Source organism: Cinclus cinclus, chromosome 27 (genome assembly GCF_963662255.1).
Source record: "Cinclus cinclus chromosome 27, bCinCin1.1, whole genome shotgun sequence".
Classification (NCBI taxonomy): domain Eukaryota; kingdom Metazoa; phylum Chordata; class Aves; order Passeriformes; family Cinclidae; genus Cinclus; species Cinclus cinclus.
The window spans coordinates 4,427,756-4,449,084 of record NC_085072.1 but is presented as its reverse complement, the minus strand read 5'-3'; the positions used below and the strand labels follow the sequence as shown (position 1 = coordinate 4,449,084).

Here is a 21,329-nt window from a genome sequence, read left to right as displayed (position 1 = left end):
GTGCACTGCCCGTGCCCCCGCCATGCGTCAGCGCGGCTGCGTGGGACTGGGCCAGGGCCACGCCGCACTCCGGGCACACTGAGGGCTTTGTCCCGGGGCCCCTGCGGCCACGGTGGAGAAGAACTGATAAACACTGTGAGACCGGGGGCAGCGGCGTTCTGAGGCTTGGGAGGAAACAGATCATAATCTCCCCAATGAACTCGGCTCATCTGAGAGCAGAGACGGAGTAGGTGCAGAGCTTGCTCCCCGGGCCTGTTCCAGAGGCGACCGTGGCTCTATGCCCCAGACTATAAACACCCCAAAGCCACAGGTGCCTGGCACTGTGTTTATACAGAGGTGCTTGAAAAACTAACCCAAATGACGGTGTGTTAGTAGGGCTTTTTTTTGTTTTGTTCTGTGTCCCTCTTAGCCCTCCACACACCAACCCAAAATCTGGTGGTGGTACCACTTTCCACAGGTTGTGGCTGATTCCTTTCAAAGGGCTCTTTAACACAGATGGAATCCAAACCCCACACTGCCAAGGAAAGAGGGCTGGTGCCTGCAGGACTACTACTGTGTGGGGCAAGACGTCTGTGGCCAGCAGCTCCAAAAGCTTTATTCGTCGTTAGTTTCTGCTAATTAAGTGACTCCAGTACTAACAACCACTGCCAGGGACCACAGTGGTAGCTGTAGTTAGGGACCTGGTGTGGTGTGGGAGTGACAAGAAGGCTCTGCTTGGTCAGTCCAGGTGTCCTTGGCTGGTGGCAAGGCCCCTGGAGCACAGAGTGATGCAGAAGGGTTGTTGTAGAAACTAAGGGGGAACTGCAGCCCTGGGCCACGGGGTCCTGACCCATCAGCGGCGTTTTTTTAGTACAGTGTGTAAAACAGAGCACAAGGAGTTGAGTCCAGCAGTCCAGAGGAGAAGGTCCCACTGCCCTTTCCCCAGCACTGGGCACTCCTGAGCCTCCTGGCAAGTGGTGGCTGCAGCCCTTTACTGATGGAAATGGGAGCACCTCTGCTTTACACAGTCCCCTGTAGGCTCTGTGCTGGTCCCCACTTCGGCTCCATCCAGAGACTGCTTCACTGACCATCCACTTGGAGGGACAAGCTGAGCCCTGCCCTTCCCAGCTGGGCTCTGCCATCTTGGTGGGCTAATTGGTGGGCTCTGTGGCCATGGTGTCCGCATCTGGAGATGGCAACATGCTGCTGTTCCCACCATTGCTCACGTTTTCCTTGCTATTTTGTCTCACGAGGTCACTGCCTTTATCCTCCACCCTCTGCTTGACTTTGAGGGAAGAATCTCTCCGTGACAGAAGGGGCGGGTAGCCAGTGAAGACTCCACTCGAGTTTGTTCGCTTGTCTGGGGGTAGACAGAAAAAGAGAGTTGTTTACCTGGGGCTCAAGCTGACTGTTCAGCTGAGAAAAAGGTTTGTGGAGTCCCTGCTTGCAGGAGGCATTGCAGTATCTTCTCTTGAGTGTCCTTCCAGCCACCAGATGCCCCCAAAAAGGGGAAGATGTGTGGGGGTCTGGGCTCAGCCCCAACATGGCTGCACTCAGGAGGTCCAGGGAAGGGTGGTCAGCTGGTTTCCTACCTCCTGGCCTGATGGGGTGCATCAGTCGGTTCATCTGGACGTTCCAGTGCTTGACGTTGGTGCTGGCCTGTCGCAGCTTCTGCTGGGCTGCCTGGCAGGGGATGGAGGAAAGGGGTGATCCAGTGCCCCACTGCCCCTGATCTGGGACCGTGGGCACGGGTTTCCCTTCCCTGAGTAAGCCTGGATTGGAGGTTCCCTCTGGGATGGAGACTCAGTTCACTCTCCTCTAGACGTGCTGCTCCCCCTCCAAACCTCCCCACTTCACACATTCCCACTGTCAACATCACTTTGGACCCAGTGCTTTGTCCCCAGGGCAGGACACGCTTGTCCCGTCTCAGCCACTGCATTACGCTGTGCCTGCACATGGCACGGCTCAGAAACCCCCAGGGCAATTCCGGCTTGGTCCTCCCCAGTATGGAGGTGACTCTGGGAGGGCTGGAAAGTCCCTTGAGAAGTGGCAGGGACATGATGCTCACCATGACATCTTGGTCCACCCGCTGCCTGTTCACTCTCACTTCTTCCAGCTGCTTCTGTGCCTCTTCCAGGCACTTGTTCTTGTTCTCCATCTCCAACTTGAGGACTTGCTTCTCCCTCTGAGTTTTGATGATATATTCTTCTTGCTCCTCCTTCAGCTTCATCAGCTGTTTCAGCTTCTCCTCTTCCTCAGCCAGTAGCCTGACAGTGAAGAGCAAGAAGTGAGGATGTCCCCCGCCGCTCCTTCCACCAGCTTTCCCTGTCCCAGTCTGCATCTTGGGAAGTCACCAACACACCCCAGTACCCGGGAGCACTGAGCTGCCCTGGGGAGCCCATCCCCATGCCCAGCTGCTGCCCTAGGAGCGGGGCTGCCCAAGGAGGGGGAGGGATGATGCCCTAGTCCTACCTGGCCTGTGCATATCTCACAGCCTCCTCGTCCTGCCGTGCTTTCACCTCCTGCTGCAGGGCCTCCTGGAGGCTCTCCTGCATGTCCTCCAGCTCCAGGATGCGCTTCCGCTGCCGCTCTGCCTCTGCCTCCTTCAGGACCATCTCTGCCTGCATGGAGGCACGAGCCTGTGGCAAGGACAGGAGCCATCAGCTGGCCAGGCCACCACCAGTGTCTCCAGAGCCCACTTAGGCCCACTGGGTGGAGTGGACCAGAGCATGGGGCAGCCCATGGTGACAGGTCCAAAGCAAAGCTGTTTCCCCTGCTCAGGAGACAGGCTGTGTCATTTGGAGTCAGTGCTGGCTGTGAGGTCAGAAATGGGTTCCCTGTCCAGCCTGGCACCAGCACTCACCTCTCTGTCCCCCAGCTAAAGCCCCTTGAGGCAGGTTGTCCTCATCTCCTGCTCAAAGGGATCTCAGACACAACAGAGCCCAGAGGTGATGGGTGACAGCAGTACTGTGCATCCAAACCCCTGGGCTGCCCTGCGCAAGGGGAAGAGAAGGAAGCACCCACCCTGTGGGCACCACAGCCTATGTGGGATGCGCCTACCTGCTCAGCCTCCTGCAGCTGGATTTCCAGGGTCCTCTGCATCTCCTCGTGCTGCTGCCTCCGCCGCTGCTCCTCCTCCTGCAGCAGGATCTCTGCCTGCCTCTGGGCCTCCTTCAGCAGCTCCAGCTCCTGCAGCTTCCTTTCCTTTTCCTCCTGCAGCTGCTTGAGCCGTTGCATCTCCTCCTCCTTGGCCGCCTTGCGCTGCTCTCGTTGCTCCCGCTGCTCCCGTCGCTTCTGCTTCAGGTCTTTGTGCAGGGACTTCTTTCCCTCTGCCTGCAGCCGGATGGCTGTCTGGATGGCTGGAGATGGAGGGCGCAGTCAGTGGGGACATGCAGGGGCCCTAGGGAAGATGGGGAAGGGGTGTGGGTGGGTACGAACCGAGTGTCCACTCCTGGCGCTGCCGGGTGTCGGAGGCGCTCATCTCGTAGGTGCGGGACGAGGTCTTCACGCAGAACATGCACCTCTTCCCATCCCTGTCTGGCAACACCTGCAGGGAGAGAACACAGCACGGTGTTACCCCCTGTACCTCACCTTATCCCCCTGTCTTCGGCCACCGGACTGGCTCTGCCACGCTCATGGATGTGAAATTGTGTGTTCTTGGGTCTCCCTTCTAGAGGTCTGAAGGGTCTGCTGTCCCCAGGCTGAGCATGGCCCTTGCTGTACCTCCACACAGCAGTGCTTGTCCAATGCGATGCTCCCCTTCTTCTCCTTCCGTTCCTCACTCATGTAGTAGGACAGGACACTGGGCTTCAGCATGAACCACCTCTCCGACCAGTTCCTCCTCAGCTGGCCCTTTTTCCAGAGGTAGCCCTGCACCCAAGAGACATGGAGATGAAAACGGGGTGGGAGCAGGATGGAGCTTGTGCCCCAGAATATGTGGGCTCCTTGCCTGTTTGAGCACATCCTCAATGACCTCCTGGTACACCTCTTCCACGGCCATGCTGATGGCCTCCTGCTCGATGCCTCTCAGGAACCGCCCTGAGTTCACCATGTCCAGGAACTGCCAGACCGTGAGTCCGCCCTGTCCCTGTGGCTCCTGGGACAGGTAATCTTCCAGCTCGCAGGAGTTCAGCTCCACATTCATGGCTGTGCAGATCTTCTTCAGCAGGTACTCCACCTGTGGGGAGGGGGACACTCAGTGACAGGAAGAAGTCAGAGTTGTCCCCACCCCATCGACCCATTTTGGAGACCCCAAGGTCACATCTCTCTCCAGCCTGGAGATGCAGGACCCTGATCCCAGAAGGATCACCCTTTTTGATGGTTGAGGCATTCCAGGCAGCAGGCTGGCTCAGGAGACTGGAACTGGGTTAGAGTTTGACCTCTACTGGGAGGTTCTTCCTTTTAACCCCAAACTGGAATGTTTTGGCTAGTTTGTCTGCAGAATAAGAAAACTCTGTAGCAGTCAAGAGCCTAAGGCAGTACAGGCCAGCACTGTTGAACCCCATTCAAGGACTGATGTCTCAAAGCCACAGCAAGCTCAGCACCACTACTTTCCAAAAATCACTGGGGAGGAGCAGGGGGACAGGTCCCTGTGGAGATGATCATAATTTTAAAATCGCAAATAAACAGAGTCCAGGTGGTTGACATGATGTGGGGAAGACTTATTCCAACTCAAGTTTTGCTGCCAGCTCTCCTCTGCCCACAGTCTGGGGACTGAGACTGGTGGGTGACTGCAGGGAGCCATGCAGGAAGGTGACACACAGCAGGGTCCCTGCACCCAGCTGGATTTTTTTATGTAATTTAATTGTGAGAAGGGCAAGGCTTGGAGTTGCTCAGGATGATTCAGTTTTTCATGGTCTGGGGAACAGGAAACACCTCTCCCAGGGCACAGGAAGTGCGGTCGCCCTCCTACTGTCTGCGCAGCGTGGTGCTTCTTGCCTTTTTTCTCCTCCTTTTTTTTTTAATTTTGACTTTTCTGCTGATCTCAGGAGGTTGATGGTGTAGAAGGCAACAGCAGCCATTTGCACAGACAAGCTCCTTCTGCTGAGGCCACACTTGCCTTTACACTTGTGCATTCTCCCTAGATCTTCCCCCCCTTCTCATGGGGGTTTAATCTGGCCCCAGAGAAAGGGAGAACATTCCCCCCTAAATGCTGCAGAATTTGGAGATTTAGAGATTACTGCAATAGGCTTTTCTTTGGCTGGCACAAAAACATGAAGGTGGTAACACCCTTCATGCTGGGCAGGAGCTGAGCACTGGGTGGCAGTGGCCATGGAGAGGGACAGCCAGGTCTGATCTGCCACTCCCCTCTGGCAGGAGAGGCTGCAGCACTTTGAAGGGGTCTCCCCTCTAAAGTCTCCCTCTTCTCCCTGGGCAGTGGGGGTGGCTGTGGGTACAGTGGGGGTGTCCAGGGCAGACAGCCCCCTTGTCCCATCCTCAGCCTCCTCCCTCTCATCCCCTGGAACACCACATCTTGCAGGATGCCATGGGACATGCCAGGAAGAGAGAGTGGGATGTGGCACCCACAGATGGGGTTCTGCCAACACATGGAGCCTGGGACCTGGGAGGTCAGGGCTGGGAGGAGAGGCAGGTCCTACCTCATCTGGCACCATGACAAGAGGGTATTTGTCTTCAGACAGAAAGTTGAAGAGACACCAGAGCTTGAAAGCATCCTTGTGGGATACAACACTATTCCCATTCCGGTCAGGTTTGTAGTTCTTCTTTGCTGTCAGGGTCCAGCAGAGCTCATCGAAGTCTTCTTTGACAAAAGCACCTTCCTCCACCTGCAGGCAGGAGTCAGGGGGTGAATAGGAGCTGAAGAGCTACAGAGAGGAGTTCTGGGGGAAGAAGTGTTGGGGAGAAGAACCCTCACTCCTAAAATCTGTCCAGTGAGAAGCATGGGGTGATTGGCAGCACCAGCAGGATCCCTGGGGTGCAGCACAGGCAGGATGATGTGGAGCCCTCCAAGCCCACCTCCCAGTACCTCCAAGGTTTGGGATTTCTTGTTATCCCATTCAACCACAAAGAGGAAGTGAGGAGTGAAGTGCTGGCCTGAAGGCAGCCAGCAGGAATAGTGCCTCCACCAGCCTCGTTCCTGATGCTGTTCTTTAATTGTGTCCTGGCACTGGGAGCTGCCCCAGGCACCACATTTGCTGCAGATGGGTGAACTGTGATGGGGATCAGAGGAGCTCTGGCTGTCCTTGGGTGCCCTGTCCCAGCTGTGTGAGCCATGCACCACCGGTACAGGAGCAAACTGTGGCCTGTAGCAGCTAAGCTGGAGGAAAACCTTCAAGTACAAAAGCTAAAAGCTTCTCTTACTAGGAAAACCCACTTCCCTCTTCTCAGGCTGCCTCTGAGATTCTATTAGCTATTATGAAACCAGAAGAGGTGGGTTTAAATATCACCTCCCAAAGAACCACGTGGGAAGGAACCAACTGGAAGGATTTTGGCCACTGGGTGATGGGGAGATTGGGCTGTGCTGACCTTGGGCAGCTCCTGCTCTGGGCTGAGGGAGCTGGGGAAGGCTTTGCCCTTGCTTGCTGCAGACTAGATCCCTGCAGCCAAGATTAGTATTGCTGGACCAGGCTGGGCAGCTGCTGACCAGCTCTGGGCAAGGCAAAGATGGGCACAGGGATGGAGACTGGCACAGGGACAAGAACACAAGAAGAGCGAAGAGTTACTGCACCCAGCTCTGGCCCCTTTCTGTGACCACACAGTGGAAGAAAGCTGTCAGTCATTCTTCCTCTCCTCACATGCCTGGAAGAAACAGCACCCACAGACCAACCTCTGGCTGTGCCAGACAAAGGTATCTTTGAACTGCAGAAAAAAGGGAAAAGCTCCTGTCCACCCCAACTCTGCTCCTGCATGCACCTCATCCTCCTCCCTCTCCTCTTTGCCAGATGAGCAATTTTGAGCATGGCTCAAATTTGTGCATGGCTGGAGAGAGGATAAAAGGGGCTGATTTCTCTCTCTGAGCCCTTCAGGAAATGTGGGCAGAGAAGCTGCTCCATCCAGAGCCATGACGCAAAGGGATGACTTCATCCTTGCCAGGGAGACTCTGAGTATTAAACATTTCTCACTCATTTTGGCATTCACCTGAGCAGTCCCCATCTCTCTGCACCCTCTTTCCACCCACCAAGGCATGTGATTTCCAAGAGCTAAGGGGAGTTCTCAGGAACCTCAATGTCCTCATGTGAGGAACAGCAGGTCTAGGGGATGACCAAAGAACTCACCTTGTCCAGGATGTACTTGTTGAGGTAGGGCATGTAGCCCTGACTGGACACTGGCCCATCATCGTCATCACGGAAATGCTCTTCCAGTGCCACGGGGTCATGGGGGATGCACAGCACTGTGTACAGGTTGTGAGACAGCACCTGGCCAAGCACAAGGGGTGGTGAGAAGGTGAACAACCTCCAGCCCTGCCCCAGCACATCCCCAAGGTGCCACCCCCTCACAGGGAACTGTGCCCTGCATAGTATCACCTCCCAGCAGCCACAGCATGGAGTCAAGGTTTGGGTTTGGAATAATTTCCAAATGTAAATGACTTAGAGAGTCATTTAGAAACATGAAAAAATCGAGGATTTTTCCACATTAGTTTCTTTTCTTCGCACATGAGGAACTTCTTTCTTGAAAGGGCTGTTTCAAACATCTCAGAGCAAACAGTAGTCGCTCTGATCTAGAAGAGCTGATAAGCCACCCCAAGCTATGCATTTGGCACAACCATGGCCCAGCCTGGCAGCAGCCACTGTCTGCTGGGGGCACAGAAAGATGGAAACATGAAAATAGGAAAGACTGGTGAGAAACTAAGCAAAGGTTTTGTCTGGAATGGAAGCAGACAGTGGAGATCTGGAGACACACCATCCTCAGAAATACTCAGCAAGACTCGCCAACAGCCCGTTTTGTTCAAATCCCCCCAGATAAAGCATGTTTACAAGCTCACGGATTTTCTATGTGCTGGGAAGCCTGGAGCAAGGCTGCCCATGAGCACCACCAGCATCTCTAGCTTGTGATGCTGGGCAGGTGGTGCTCTCCTTGCCTTTACGTCCCAGAAGCAGGAGATGGTTAAACGAGTGTCCCAGACTGACACCTCCCCACTGCACCAGGATCTGCCAATGCAGCTTGCCAAGCCAAGGGTTCAAGAGAACGGCTGGTGGAGATGGAACAGCATCTCTGCACCTCTGTGCTAGGCTGGAAATTTCCTCCCACAGGAGAGGAGCCGCCTGAGGCCATGATGGCTGCTGCAGCTGGAGACAGTTCTTGCTCGACCAGATTTTCGTTCTCTTTTCCACCCTCTGGACCAATGGGATCAGCAGGACTCCACCCTGTGCTCGCACAACAGGGCTGTAGCCCCGAGCACTGCTGCTATGGCTGTGCCTTTTGGGGCTTAGTGCAGCCCCAGGGTCCACACAGCAGTGGAAAAACCTGGGAATATCATTGGCATCCTCCAGGACGATAACAAATCCATCAGGATGAATTCAAAGTTTGGGAATCATTCTGTTTCCAGTGTGTGTCCTCATCTCCATCCTTCGCCCCTCCTCCCAGAGCATCCCTAAAAAGCCCTGTGAGGTCTCACTTGTGACCCTGGCCGTGGGGGACACCCTGAGCCCCTCCTGTGTGACCCAAAGCCCCTCCTCTCGCAGGGCTGTCACTGACAAACAGAGAGGAAAACCATGGCCTGGTCAATGGTGGCGAGACTGGAGATAGGAGAGAAACTCTTGCAAGCTCTGAAATAGTGACAGGAGGAAAAGAATAACAGCAGGGGAAAGGGATGCTACGAAAGCAGTTTGCTGGTACAACCTCTCCTCCGTGGCATACAGGGCATAGCCGGGGGGGGCAGGGGTCTGCCTGACTCCTCCTAGTGCCCTGGAGTCCTCTGAGCACCAGCCTTGTTTCTGTTCTCCACCCTCTCCCACCGCTGTCACACCCATGACCCATGAGCAGAGGTGCCCAAAAGCACCAGCACAGTCCTCGGTGTTTCCAGCCACACACTGAAGGACCACACCCCATCCCGCATCCACAGCCCTTCCAGCCCAGCCAGGGAGGGGAATGCAATGGCACTGAGAGCACAACTCTTCCCAAGAGCAAGGCTAGTGGCGTGCCTGAGCTGGGAGCAAACCACCCGACCTCGCTGAGTGCACAGCGCCCGACCGCAAGCTGTCCTTCCTTCCTGTGCGCACACACCTACACTCACAGCGGCATCTGCACACCGCGCCTGCCTGCGCACAAGTGCCCCTGCAAGGAGCCCAACGGCTTCCCACAGCTGCACCTTCACGCTGGAAACCCCGACACATTCACAGCAACTGCATGGAGCGTGGCCGGAGCTCAGCCCCGCTCTGCCAGGACGCTCCCACCCAGCTCTGGAGCTGGTTTTGTCCTCTAGGTTCAAACCCGGTGTCTCTCCCACCCCTGTTCAAGACCCTTCGCGCAGCAACACGCCCGGGTGAGGGAGCAGAGCACAGCCCGGCAGGGCTCAGCAGCCGTGCACGAGTATGGATAGGGCTCCATGGCTTTAACATTTTATTGCTCAGAGCTGCGAGACCCTGGATTCCTTCCTCACTGAACCGCGGCTGGCCTGTGTAGGCTGAGGCAAACTCGAGTGTTTTTGGGGGTGGAAACAAGCTCTCCCTGACCTGGAGACAATGGGAAAGTCATTCAGAGCTGAGCTCTGCTCTTCAGTGACCTGCCACCAACCCATCCCATCACTGAAGGTGTGTGGGAGAACATTCCTTCCCCTCTGAAGTGTCCCCCTGGGTAATGGCACCATTTCAGAGATGCCATCCCCAGCATCACCTTAGCCCCTGCACCACGGTTTGCAGACCCTGCACGAATTGGTCCATGAAACTGCTGTTAAAATCAGAATCACTGTGGCCTCAGCATTGTCACTGGTGATAAAATCTCTCAAGACAAGCACTGCTGGTGATTTTGGGTCCATCCCATGCCTGGGCCAGGCTCAGTGATGCAGGGGATGCTGTGAAGGGAGCACAGCAGCCCCTCTCAAGGATTAGCAAACCGAATTAAGATCTGGCCTACTTTAGGATTTTCCTTAATTCCTTCAGCTATTTCTACAGTTCTAGCAGGTGAGCATGGCTCTCAGGGCACATGCCACGAGTTCTGGGGGGAAGCTGAAGGCTCTGAGCTGCAAAAAAGGCTGAGCAGGAAGAATCTGCCTCCTGCTGCTTCTCCTCCAGATCTCTGGCAACAAAACTCTTAATTCTGGGGCAAAACACACCCCCTTCCCAAAGTCTAGCACCTTCCCTGCAGTCTGTCTTGGGGAAGCTCTATAAATAGAGGGAATAGAGGAAAAGGGGGTCTTTTTGCAGTGGTTCAAACCTGGGCTCGCAGACTGGCAGCAGCTGCCAAGTCCTGACGCAATACCTCTCAGTGCTCAGCATGTTTCTGCTCAGGTCTCTTCTCTCATCTCAGACCCTGGTAGCAACCAGCATTTCCAACCCCAGTGCCAGCCCAAGAACCAAAATGGATGAAAAAAACATATTCCCACCATGTCCAAAGGTTGAAAATGCAATTATTCTCAGAGCCAGGGGGCTCCCTGGTGTGTTCCAGCAACACTGGCCTCGGGGGCAGACAAGAAGGTTTTTAAAGCTATGATGGGTTTGATGAAGGGCTGAGGGCATGAGCCCTCTGAAAGCTGCTAAGAGTGGGGAGAGGGGAAAGGGGAGAGTTTTTAAAAGTGCTGTGTTATTTCTGGCCACACCACTGAGGAGTTTTTGTTTAAAAGCAACCTGTCCCTACCTCCTGACCCACTGGCTCAGCAAGTAGAAACACAGGTGCTCCGGCAAGCAAGAAAACGCAAAAAGAGTTTGGGCTCTTAGTTGGCCATAAAAAGCACAAAAATCTGATAATTAAAATTTAGATTTCTTATCATTTTCATCTAGAAAAAAAAACATTTGAGCATGAACTCTCCCTCACCCGTTTTTTTTAAAGGGAGTTGCCAAAGAGCCTGAGAACTTCACCAGAACCAGCGTGGAGGCAACAACAAGATCTTATTGATCTTAATATTTAACAATTTCTCCGTGGAAACCCGCGGGGATGTAAAGCAGCCCCGGACTCGTTCCGCCGCTCGCTGCCCACCCTCCATCCGTGCGCCGGGGCCGCCCGAGCTCCCCGGGGACTCACTTTGAGCTGGGATTTGGAGACCTTGCCGCTCTTCTCCACATCCAGGGCGGTGAAGGCGTACCAGATGGATTTGAGCAGCTCGGCTCGCAGGTCCATGGCTGGCGGCGGCGGCAGTGGCTCTGCCGAGCCCGCGGATCCGGTTCCTGGAGCCGCCCGGGCGGGCGGGACGTGGGGCGGGAGCGCCGCCTGCTCGGGGCGCCCCGGGAACCCCCCGGGCCCCATCGCCGCTCCCCGCACGGCCGGAGCTCACCGACCCTCTGCTGAGCTCGGCACACAGATCAAAAGGTCTGTCCGTAATTTGCGTTTTTGGGGAGAGAAATCCCCGCCCCGGCTCAAGCAGCAGCTTCCCCTCGCAGCAGGAGCGCTGCCTGTGGAAGGGATCGGACGCACCAGACGAGCGCTCAGCCTGTGCCATCCTCCCGGGTTGTGCCTGTTCCGTGCCCGCGGAAACGTCTTTCTCTACAAACTCCTCTGGGATGTCCAAAAAACCACCCATGCGACTGCTGGGAGCCTGTACCACGCTCAGGTTTACAGCTGCACTCGAGGATCTCGAAGGTCTTCTCCAGCTCTGTCCGCCCAGCACCCGGAGCAGTGGAAGGGCTGAATGGAACTGTGGGGGCAGGACACCAGCCCAGGTCTCTCTCTCCAGCTCGGGGGAGGACGTAGGATGTGTTCACAAACACAGTTCCCTAAATCTAGGCTTGCAGGGCTCCCTGGAAGACCCGAGGCTTGATGTGAGATTTCAGGGACACATCTTAGCCCCTCCAAGCTACACACAGAAGGCTCAGAGGGTACAGCTCATCTTGCTCCCAGCCCTCCTCTGGGCAGGACATGTTTGGCCAATTCCACAAATCTCCTCAATGTCCTTAGTTCTTACAGCTGCTGAACATCACCATCCAGTCTACCCTCCCAGCTTCCACCAAAGAGAAGAGGGGTCCTTTTAAAAACCAAATTTTTGGTTTTATTTCAACTCAACATTTACATCTAGATCTAGCTCAGCTCCTGGCAAATGCTGGCTGCTGTGCTCCACAGTCAAGGAATCTGCTATGGAAGCCTTCCTTGAGAAGGAAGTGTAACAAAAGAGATTGGGAGAACTGCTGTTGGAACCATCCTAGTGCTGGCTCCAATAGCAGGAACAGGTCACCCTCCATACCGAGCTCAGGACAGCCTGGGCTTGCTCTGATGGGCCTTTACTGCTTCTGTGCATGTGCTGCCCTCTTGCCCCTGAGCTGAAGGGGTGGGCAAGAAAGGGGACCTGTTGGACCATTCCTAGAGGGAGAGGGCAGGAAACGCCCTTCAAAAGAGGGCTGCTGCTCAGAGCCCAGGAGCAAGCAGCAGTCCAGTATATTTGCCCTCCCTCCCTGAAGGGAAGAGCCCTTCAGACAGGGTCACCCCAGCAGCCCCACAGTGCCCTGTCCAGTGTCCCAGCTGACACAGGGCACGTGCTGGCACTGGCTCAGGCACTGTCCCTGCCCTGTGTCCTGCCTGCAGCACCCACCACCCCTGCACACAGCAGGCTGGGGTTGCCATCCCCCTGGCCCGGCTGCTCCGCTGGCCTCAGCTCCCCTTGTCAGGCAGGGCTGTGTCAGGTGGCACTGGCTCGTAGTGGATGACTGCTGTGGCCATGCTGAGGGCTTCCTCCAGGCTCTGCTGCTCTTCCAGCTGGGGGATGGAAGGGGAAGAGACAGAGTGAGTGCTGAACCCCCAAAAGGCAGTTCAGGGTGGCTCCCAGCAGGACAGAGGAGCAACACAGGTGGGTGACACAGGAGTGAAGCAGGAGGGCTGACAGGGCCATGATGCAGTAGGGCTGTTTACAAACGGGCATTCTGCAATCCCAGCAGGAACTCCCTGCTGTCTTCTGCACATAGGGCATCTGAGAATTAAGGAGTAAGCCCCCTGGACAAGCAGTGATGCAGCAGGGCTAGGGAATGAGGGAGACAGTGGCAAGAGCCCTGTGGTACCTGCACAGCAATGTGGGTGCCGTGGGAGGTGGCCAGCAATGCCACCTGCTGATGACAGAGCGGGGCAACGTCCGACTCCTCTGACACCACTGCCCCAGAAGCAACTATGGTCACCTGGGAAAAGTTCAGTTAATAACGTTTTAAAAGAAAATGCAGTTCTTTTCTAGCAGAGGAAGCAGGGATGGTCCCAGCTTTTTCTGTACCTCCTGTGCCTCAGTGCCATCAGTGCTGGCCACAGTCATGGTCCCAGTGTCACCACCTGCCAGCTCTCCCTTGGGCACAGCAAGGACCCCGCTCTGTGTCACCACGTCGATGGCACTGCCCAGGGCCTGCAGCTCTTCCTGAGACAGACTGACCTGGGGATGACAGCAGATGCTCAGGGAGTCTTAGGCAACTCCTGAGTTTAGCAACATGTTGGTCTGGGCAAGGAGGAAAGTCTCTCTGCAAGACTCAAGGCATAGAGAACTCCAAGGCCCAGGGCCATGGATAAAACTGATGGCAGAGAACTCAGAGCTCAGGTCTTCAGCCCTCCCCCTTACACCACATCTGTCCTTCCCATTCAGCATTTTGTCTCAAGCCTGGATGGGGACAGCTTTGTGCATTGAAGCAACAGGAGCATCTCAGGCTAAGAGGAAACAGGTCACTGGTGGCAGCTGTTTCCTTTGTCCCGTGCCACAGAAGGAAGTTTTTTCCAGTCAGCACAGGGGCAGCTGGTGGAGAGAAGTATGAGAAAAGCACTGCTGTATACAAGTGATGACAAAACATCTCCAAATCCAGCCTGGGTCAGCAGAGTTGGGGAGCTGCAGGGAGCCAAGGGCTACCAGTCACCACACAGAGACCCCATCAGCGAGGTGGGGCACCAGGACCAGAGATCCCCCAAACTAACACTGCAGCAGGGGGTGAGGCTGTAGGAGGGAGCCCTCAGGGCAAGAAGAGCCCAGGAAGCTCCAAGGTCTGAAAAAATGCTGGAAAAAGGCCCTGCAAAAACCACCATGGGTGAGTAGAGGCAGAGTCTCACTTCAGATAATAACTGCTGTCCCTGACATGCTGGAGGCTGTCCATGTCCATACCTGCTCTGTCCCATCCTGAGAGATAAGCGAGACTTGTGTAGGAACAGCATCTTCCTCTTCATCTTCCTCCATCTCTGACAGGAAAGCAATATGTTGACTCTTCAGTAGAGAGCCTCTGTCAGCAGCTGCAGCAGCTGGATCAGAGAAGGGGAAGAGCAGCATTATCATGTGCGGCCTCTGGACATGCCTGTGGCTTCAAAGGCCAGCACAAAAGAGTACAAGGACCACGATGACACCAGCCCAGTGATGGCCTGGGAAGAAGAGCCTTTACCTCTCCGTGTACCACAGAATGGGTGAGGACCTGTTCCCAACCTGTGACTTACAGCAAAGATCTTCTAATAGATCTGGATTTGATGGGCAGGCAGGCTATGGCACACACTTGGGTCTGAGAGGGGTGTGACTGCTCCTGCTGTCACCTCCTTCCCCTTTGCCACACCTTGATGGGGGAGTGGCTGCTCACCCTCCAGCTGCTGCCGCTCGTAGAGGGCCTGCTCGCTCTCCTCGGTGGCCTCCAGCTCGCCGTGGCTGCTGCGCTTGTGCATGGCCAGCGTGGAGGTCTGGCGGTAGGTCTTGCCACAGCTGCTGCATGTGTAGGGCTTGCAGTGTGTGTGTACCACGTGGTGCTTGTACAGGCTGGAGTACTCTGTGAAGCGCTTCCCACAGCCCGGCACGGTGCACAGGTACGGCTTCTCCCCTAGGGCAGAGACCACAGAGCTGAGCTTCATCCTCCTCGTGCTCTGGGGAGGGGTTGCCCACCAGAGCAAATAGCTGGAGACAGACTGCTGGAACAATAATCAATCCAATAAAGCAATTCCCACTATTTCCTCCAACTCCCTGGCCACCCCTACAACGTTCAGCCTGGAAATGCCCATTCCAGCCCCACCAATCTCCCTGCTGCTGGCTCTCTCCTACCTGTGTGGATTCTCATGTGGTTCTTGTAGTTGGTGGCACTGGTGAAGCCCCTGCCACAGCCAGGCTCTGCACACATGTAGGGCCGCTCGCCCGTGTGTGTCCGGATGTGAACCTTGCGGATGTTGGACGTGGTAAAGGAGCGGCCACAACCCACAAAGGGACACTTGAAGGGACGTTCACCTGCATGGACAGAGCGATGTGGGTGAGACCTGCAGCCACGCAGCCACCTGGAGTACCCTGGAGCCCATTCACTAAGTTCCTGCCCTGTGCTGCTCACCTGTGTGTGTGCGGATGTGTTTCTGCAGATCCCCAGAGGTTTTGAAGGCTTTGCTGCACATGTCTTCTGGACATTTGTATGGTTTCTCACCTGTGTGTGTTCTCACGTGGCTCTTCAGCCCATACCCTGCCCCAGACAGAGACCACAACTAATTTTGTAATGAGAAAGAAACACCATGACAAGCTGGGTACCTCCCCTCAGTCCATGTACTTGATTGTCTGCAAAGATTGAACTGGAAGAAATAACCAACCTGAACACCACTTCCAACCTTGCTTCCACCATTATCTGCCCACAATCAATGAAGTCCCACCAGGCTCCTTGCTGTGATTTCCTTGCTTTACATGCTCAGGATATTGTGCTCTACTACACCAGAATTAGGACTGAAGCTCAGCAGGAGTTGGGTCGGGCAGAAAACGAAATCTGCTCAAAACTGTTACCTGTAGCAAATGCTTTCCCACAGCTTGGGAAGTCACATGTGTATGGCCGGTCACCTGTGTGAGCACGTTCATGTACCTGGAAAAGAAATAACGGGTCCCTAAAATGAGGTCCAAGGCAAGGAAGAAGGAAAACTGTGGGAAAAATGCTGGTGGAGAGAATTTGAAGTTCCCTGTTGGATTTCACCTTGGCAAATTGATCTCTGGATCCCTTGGGGAGCTCAGCACCTAACTCAGCTGCACACAATGGAGCATTCTGCTCTGGCAGTGTAACCTGGGACTGGTCTGGCCTGCACACTGCCATGTCACCTGCTTTACCTTGAGGTGGTGGGCAGTGGTGTAGAGGCGGCCACAGCCTTTGTACCCACAGCGGAAAGCTCTGCTGCCGACCTGCTGCCCCTTCCTCTGCCTTTGTGCCTCCTCCTCCTGCAAATCCTGCTGAGACAAGTACTGGAATCAATCCAGCGAGCCACCACAGCTTCACCAAGCCCACACAAATATGCCATACATATGCACTCCTGCAGTTATCCTCCAAAAACATGCTCCTACAAACCAGGTTGTACCCACATGATTAGGCCCAGGTGACAGGGCTCTAGGAACCTGCACTTCCCCCTCTCATGGCCCAGCTCACTGGGGGTTCTCAGACACTAAACATTCTTTCTCAGCTCATTTGAAATACACACAGTTAGTATTTGCTAACTCAGCAGAGAAGCCACAACACTTTATAATTACTGGCAAAGAGGAGTTCGGCCTAGTTCCAGTCACTGAAAAATTCAGACCTGAGAAGGGATGTTGCTGGAGTCCTTACTCTTCATACAGCAGGTGTCTGTCACACCCTCCTCTTCCTCATCAGACCCCTGTGAGTGAAGAGGCACAGACATTGTTTGTGCCTCCCTGTACAGTGTGCAGCAGGAAGGCAGTGACAGCCACAGTGCCAATCTCAGCCTTCCCCAGAGAGCAGGGGCTAGGCCTGCTACAGCAGGAAGGTCTGTGCCAGCTCAGCACTGCCAGCACCCTCCTGGCAGCCCCTGCTCCACAGCACTGTGGAGCTGGGAGAAAATGGCAGCACCTGGGATATTGAGCTGGGACACAGTAGTGACAGAACATCAGGATCTGAAGCTGTTTTGGTTTTGAGGCCTTTGTCACCATGCGGACAGTGGCCATGGCTTAGCCACTGCTGACAAACCAAAGGCTGTGTCACAGCTCTCCTCCTTTCCCAAACCTGAGCCTGCAGCAGGTTAAGGGCAGCAGGCCCAGCACTCCGTGGGACCAAACAGCTCCGTTCTGTGTCCCCAGGTGCCAAGCACCCCTCAGCAGTGGCACTCATACTGGAGCCCTGTCCAGCTGCTTCTCTCAAAGCTGGTGCTGCTGACAGACAGATGCACAAAAGCACTGCTGAGAGGGCACAGACTTGGGCCAAGACATGCTGTGCCCTCACCTTCCTGACGTACTGCTGCAATGCATTAATGGTGTCCACATCAAAACCATTGTCTTCCTCCTCCCCAGCCAAGTCCTCCAGCCCAGTTTCTGTCTGCACTTCCAGGATGGTGCTGCCAGGGGCCAAGATGACAGGACGGTGGATGTAGGCAGTGGAGCCATCCTCTAGCTGGACAGCCTGGAATGTGCCAGGCTCGTAACTCTCTGCAAGAGGAAACATTCAGGTAAAGAGCTAAAAACAAAGCTCAGTATGAGGCATAAAAAAAAAAGTGCTTCAGCTCCCCAGCCTTGGAAATCTGAGACATTTCAGCAGCTTCTCTCCAACTGCCAGGGAAAGAGCAAGGAGTGCTTTACCTTTAGCTGTGCTATGTATGAAGGCCATGCTGCCATCCTCCAGCACCACTGGCTGCCCATCTTCAAAAGCCACAACCTCTAAAAGAAAAGAAATACATCAGCACACCTTCCAGGAGAACTCATGATTGGGAATACTGTGGCAGTTCAGGCTGCCAGGCAGGAGAGGATACAGAACTGCCTGCTTGCCCTGAAAGGCAACCACAGCTGTAGGTTTTAAGACACCATTGAGCCCTTCTGATGTGAATGATGAGGTTTTCAAGGCTTCATGCACAGATTTGCCTCTTCCTTCACTCAAAGGAGTAATGCAGTGTCTCACCAGTTTCAAAAATGCCAGATCATACCCTGGACAAGAAGGATGGCTCTGGCACAGGGGTGTGTGAAGGACAACACAAACATCCCATGGCAGGAGAAGCAGGAGTGAGAAGGAGAACCCCTCTCACTGTGCATGTGAAGGCAGGGAAGAGGATGAAGAGGGGAAGGAGCCACAGCCAGTTATAAAACATCAATTTCAAAGCAGCCTTTGGAGAATAGAAGAGGGAGGTGACATACAAGGAGCTTGGGAGCATTAAGGAAGGACTGCCCAAAATAATAAGAGCTCTTTCTACCTGCCTTTTGCATCTTAACCAGGCCAAGGATGATTCCTCCGTGCCACTCTGGTGCCTGCCACATGAACTGGATTCTCAACACCTCTTATCTAATTTCAGAGGTGACACTGGCAGATGGGGCAATGACCAAAGTGGCATTGTTCCCAACAATCCCCACATGACCCCTCCCATCAACACCTATTCCAGAAGTAATTTATTATCTCACAGTTCAGAGGAAATTCCTGCCCAACTGCTCCCACATGAAACAAGCTCTGTGTGCTATGTGGCTGGCACCAACACAGCACACAGCTCACTGGACTTGTGGTATGACAACAGGGAGAGCCCACAAGAGAAATGACACTTAAACATTTGTCTCCACCTCCACCAAATTCACCTTGTCATGAGATTCCTAAAAACTTTGCAGGCAATGTCCTTGTTTACTCGGCCTCAAAACCACAAGGAAGAAAACCCCAACAGAAACCTTATGCTGGAACTGACAGAGAAGCCCAAATGCTGGAGCACTGAGAGCTGCAGCCACATCTATGGTGTCCCTCCAAACAGAAAGAGGGGAATGTGTGTTCCTCACCTTTCTGAACTGTCACCTGGTGGATATAAGCTGTGGTCCCATCTTCAAGTTCAATGACTTGCCCTTCAATCAGCTTTTCACCTGGAACAGTTAAAACATGCCATCAGCTGCTGAGCCCAGTCCCCCTGTCCCACATGCTTCCCACAGTCCCACAAAAGAGAGAAATTGTCACTTCTAGGCTGTTATGCATCAGCTTTCTCCCACAAACGCACTTCACTTCCCAAAAATGCTGGTACTGCCCTTTTCTAGACAGGACACATGACAAAGACACTCAGGCAACGCTTCTTGAAGAAGCTGCCCCTCACAGCTCCTCATGCCAAGGAGCAGAGAGAGCACACAGAGAAAGCAATTACACGTGTGTTGGATCTAAAAATCAACCAGGTGTGCTGAGTAGCATCAGCAAGTGCCTGGAGATTTATCTACTACTTTGGCAGAGGATCAACTGTTAGGAAACAATTACAGCACCTAAAGGGGCCTAAAGTGCTGCCACTGTTGGCCTGTAGAGACTGAACTCTGCCAAGCCTCTGTGCAAACCTGTAATAATGATTTAGTTACCCAATGATTTGATGCAGAGAGGACATTGCTCCATCCCATTGAACATGGAGAATCCAGGTTGGTTTCACCTGGAGCATAAGGTTTGAGAAGGGGGGGGGGGGGAGGGGTCACACAAACTGGTGGTTCCAAGGCAGCCCAGCTCCACATGTGTAATAAACTTGCAGTGAGTTTGCACAGAAAAAAAAAGCAGGAGAGCAACCCCCAGGACACGGAGCTGCACAACTCCTCCATCCTGTTCTGCAGGCTGGGAAACAGTGTGCTCCTCTTCCTGGGAGCAGCAGGTGGTGGAGAAAGGGGCACCTCACAAACACCAGAGTAAGGGCAGGTGTGGAATTTGGCACCTCTTTGAGTGAGAAAAGCACTGCTGTGAACCAAACCCTGTGCACACCAGTGATCCAAAACCATCTGCTCAGCCCAGGGGAAATTTTGGTGGAACAGAACCCTGCAGGCCACAGCATCAGCTCCCTGTCCACAGCAATCCTGGAAAGAATGGGGCTCTTCTAGTCTGAACAACACCTTTATTTTCTACAGCAACAGCTCTCCCATCTCCACAGCTTCATTTCCAAACCAGAGGCATGTTTGATTTGTATTTTATTTTACATCAGACTTCAGTGCAAATCCAACAGTCACCAACTGCCCGTGTGAAGTGGCCACACACGTGTGGCAGCTCTCAAGCCGTGAGGGGAACTTTTGGTAAGTCTGACTTTAATTTCAGAGCCAGGAAGAGACTCTCAGCCCTGGCAGCCCGAGGTTCTGTTACCTCTGCCAGCTTGCTGCAGGTAGGCCGTGGTGCCATCTCCAAGGGTCACTGCTGGCAGCCCCAGGCTCTCCATCCTGCCCCAACTCCCCACACATGGATCCTGCCTGGGAGTACTGGGGCCCAGAGCCAGGGGCCTGTGGGACACAGGGTCGTTGTCCTTGCTGCGAGCCTTAAGTAAAAAGAACAATTCCATTTAAATTTCTTCCCTTAGTTTCTCCTCCTCCTTTAGTTTCTCCACTTTTGCACACTAGGAAAGGCCAGAATAGCCTCAAATGACTTTTGAGGTGATGAAGGATAAAGACAGACAGCACTGCATCCTTCTCACACTAAAGGCAGGCAGGGATAACAATCTATTCCACAGCCGAATATGAAACAAAGCTTATCACACCAGTGAACTGACAGACTCTTCTCAGAGACAGTACAGATGTCACATTTGAAGCCTTCCCATCCTCCACATAATCTGCGGGGTTTGTTTCCAAGTACTTTAAATCCTGAACCTACAGGCTGAGCATGTTCTGGGGTGCAGGAGACAGGGGCAGGGTGATGAGCTTTATCCCTGGAAGCATCCTCCTTCTCTCCTGATTCATTCCCAGCCTTTCGAGGGACAGTTTCAGGTTCTAGGCAAAAGATGCTAAAGCCTCCACACCCCCACAAGAACATTTTGCTAAAGAGGCTCTCTGCTGATAGGTTATCTTTCAAAGGAGCTACAGCGCGTACTTCATGAGCGAGCTCTGCGATAGCCAGATATTTGATCTTTTGATTTCCAGGAACGAAGCAAACCGCTCCGTCCATCCCCTCCGCCACTCGGGGCGCGGTGCCCGCTCGGCGCCGCCTCGCCCCGCACTCCCCGCATCCGCCTGAGGCTCCTGTGCGTTCCCCCGGGGCTGCTGAGGCGGCCCTCGCACCGCTGTCCCCCCAGGAGACCGGGAAACGCCGGCACGGGCTGCGAGGGCAGCAGCGAGGGGAGGGCAGGGCCCGGGGGTGGCGGGGACGCGGCGGGCTCCCCCCGCGCGGTACCCGGGGGCTGAGGCGGCTCTCGGGCCCGGCCGCCATCGCCGCCCCCCATCCCCCACACCGACCTGAGCTACCCGCCGGGCCCGGGTCCGCCGCCGGCCCGACGTGCACCGCGCCCAGCCCCGCCTACCCCGCAACCAGCATAGCGGCGGCGTTCCCGCACACACCCGGCCGCCCCCAACCGCCATACAGGTTCCGGGGTGGGCCAGGCTGGGCCGGGCAGCGCGCGCCGCCGGGCGGCCAATGCACGGGGGTACAGCCTGCGGCGCATGC

At 54.8% G+C, this 21,329-nt stretch overlaps 2 protein-coding genes across 6 annotated transcripts; both read right to left on the bottom strand.

Moving 5' to 3' along the window:
- Positions 1-634: 634 nt before the first annotated feature.
- DEF6 (DEF6 guanine nucleotide exchange factor) lies at positions 635-11,232 on the bottom strand. The gene is made up of 11 exons (XM_062509457.1): positions 11,113-11,232; positions 7,212-7,352; positions 5,577-5,762; positions 3,929-4,156; positions 3,703-3,849; positions 3,418-3,526; positions 3,040-3,338; positions 2,452-2,618; positions 2,048-2,246; positions 1,572-1,662; positions 635-1,339 (listed from the first exon to the last, which is right to left on the bottom strand). Exons 1-11 carry the CDS (start codon positions 11,206-11,208, stop codon positions 1,131-1,133), a joined length of 1,872 nt encoding a protein of 623 aa, XP_062365441.1. The 5' UTR covers positions 11,209-11,232; the 3' UTR covers positions 635-1,130.
- A 501-nt stretch (positions 11,233-11,733) lies between these two features.
- ZNF76 (zinc finger protein 76) lies at positions 11,734-21,156 on the bottom strand. 5 transcript variants are annotated; one of them, XM_062509560.1, is made up of 15 exons: positions 21,122-21,156; positions 20,043-20,211; positions 18,728-18,808; positions 17,558-17,635; positions 17,205-17,407; positions 16,546-16,623; positions 16,085-16,201; positions 15,770-15,845; positions 15,333-15,458; positions 15,056-15,235; positions 14,604-14,837; positions 14,144-14,277; positions 13,277-13,429; positions 13,074-13,177; positions 11,734-12,774 (listed from the first exon to the last, which is right to left on the bottom strand). In XM_062509560.1, exons 2-15 carry the CDS (start codon positions 20,113-20,115, stop codon positions 12,501-12,503), a joined length of 1,911 nt encoding a protein of 636 aa, XP_062365544.1. In that variant the 5' UTR covers positions 20,116-20,211; positions 21,122-21,156; the 3' UTR covers positions 11,734-12,500. The 5 variants fall into 5 exon arrangements, with proteins under 5 accessions (XP_062365544.1, XP_062365541.1, XP_062365542.1 ...); XM_062509557.1 differs by lacking the exon at positions 21,122-21,156 and adding an exon at positions 20,760-21,109; XM_062509558.1 differs by lacking the exon at positions 21,122-21,156 and adding an exon at positions 20,760-21,109 and having other exon boundaries at positions 12,521-12,774; positions 13,074-13,187.
- Positions 21,157-21,329: the final 173 nt, after the last annotated feature.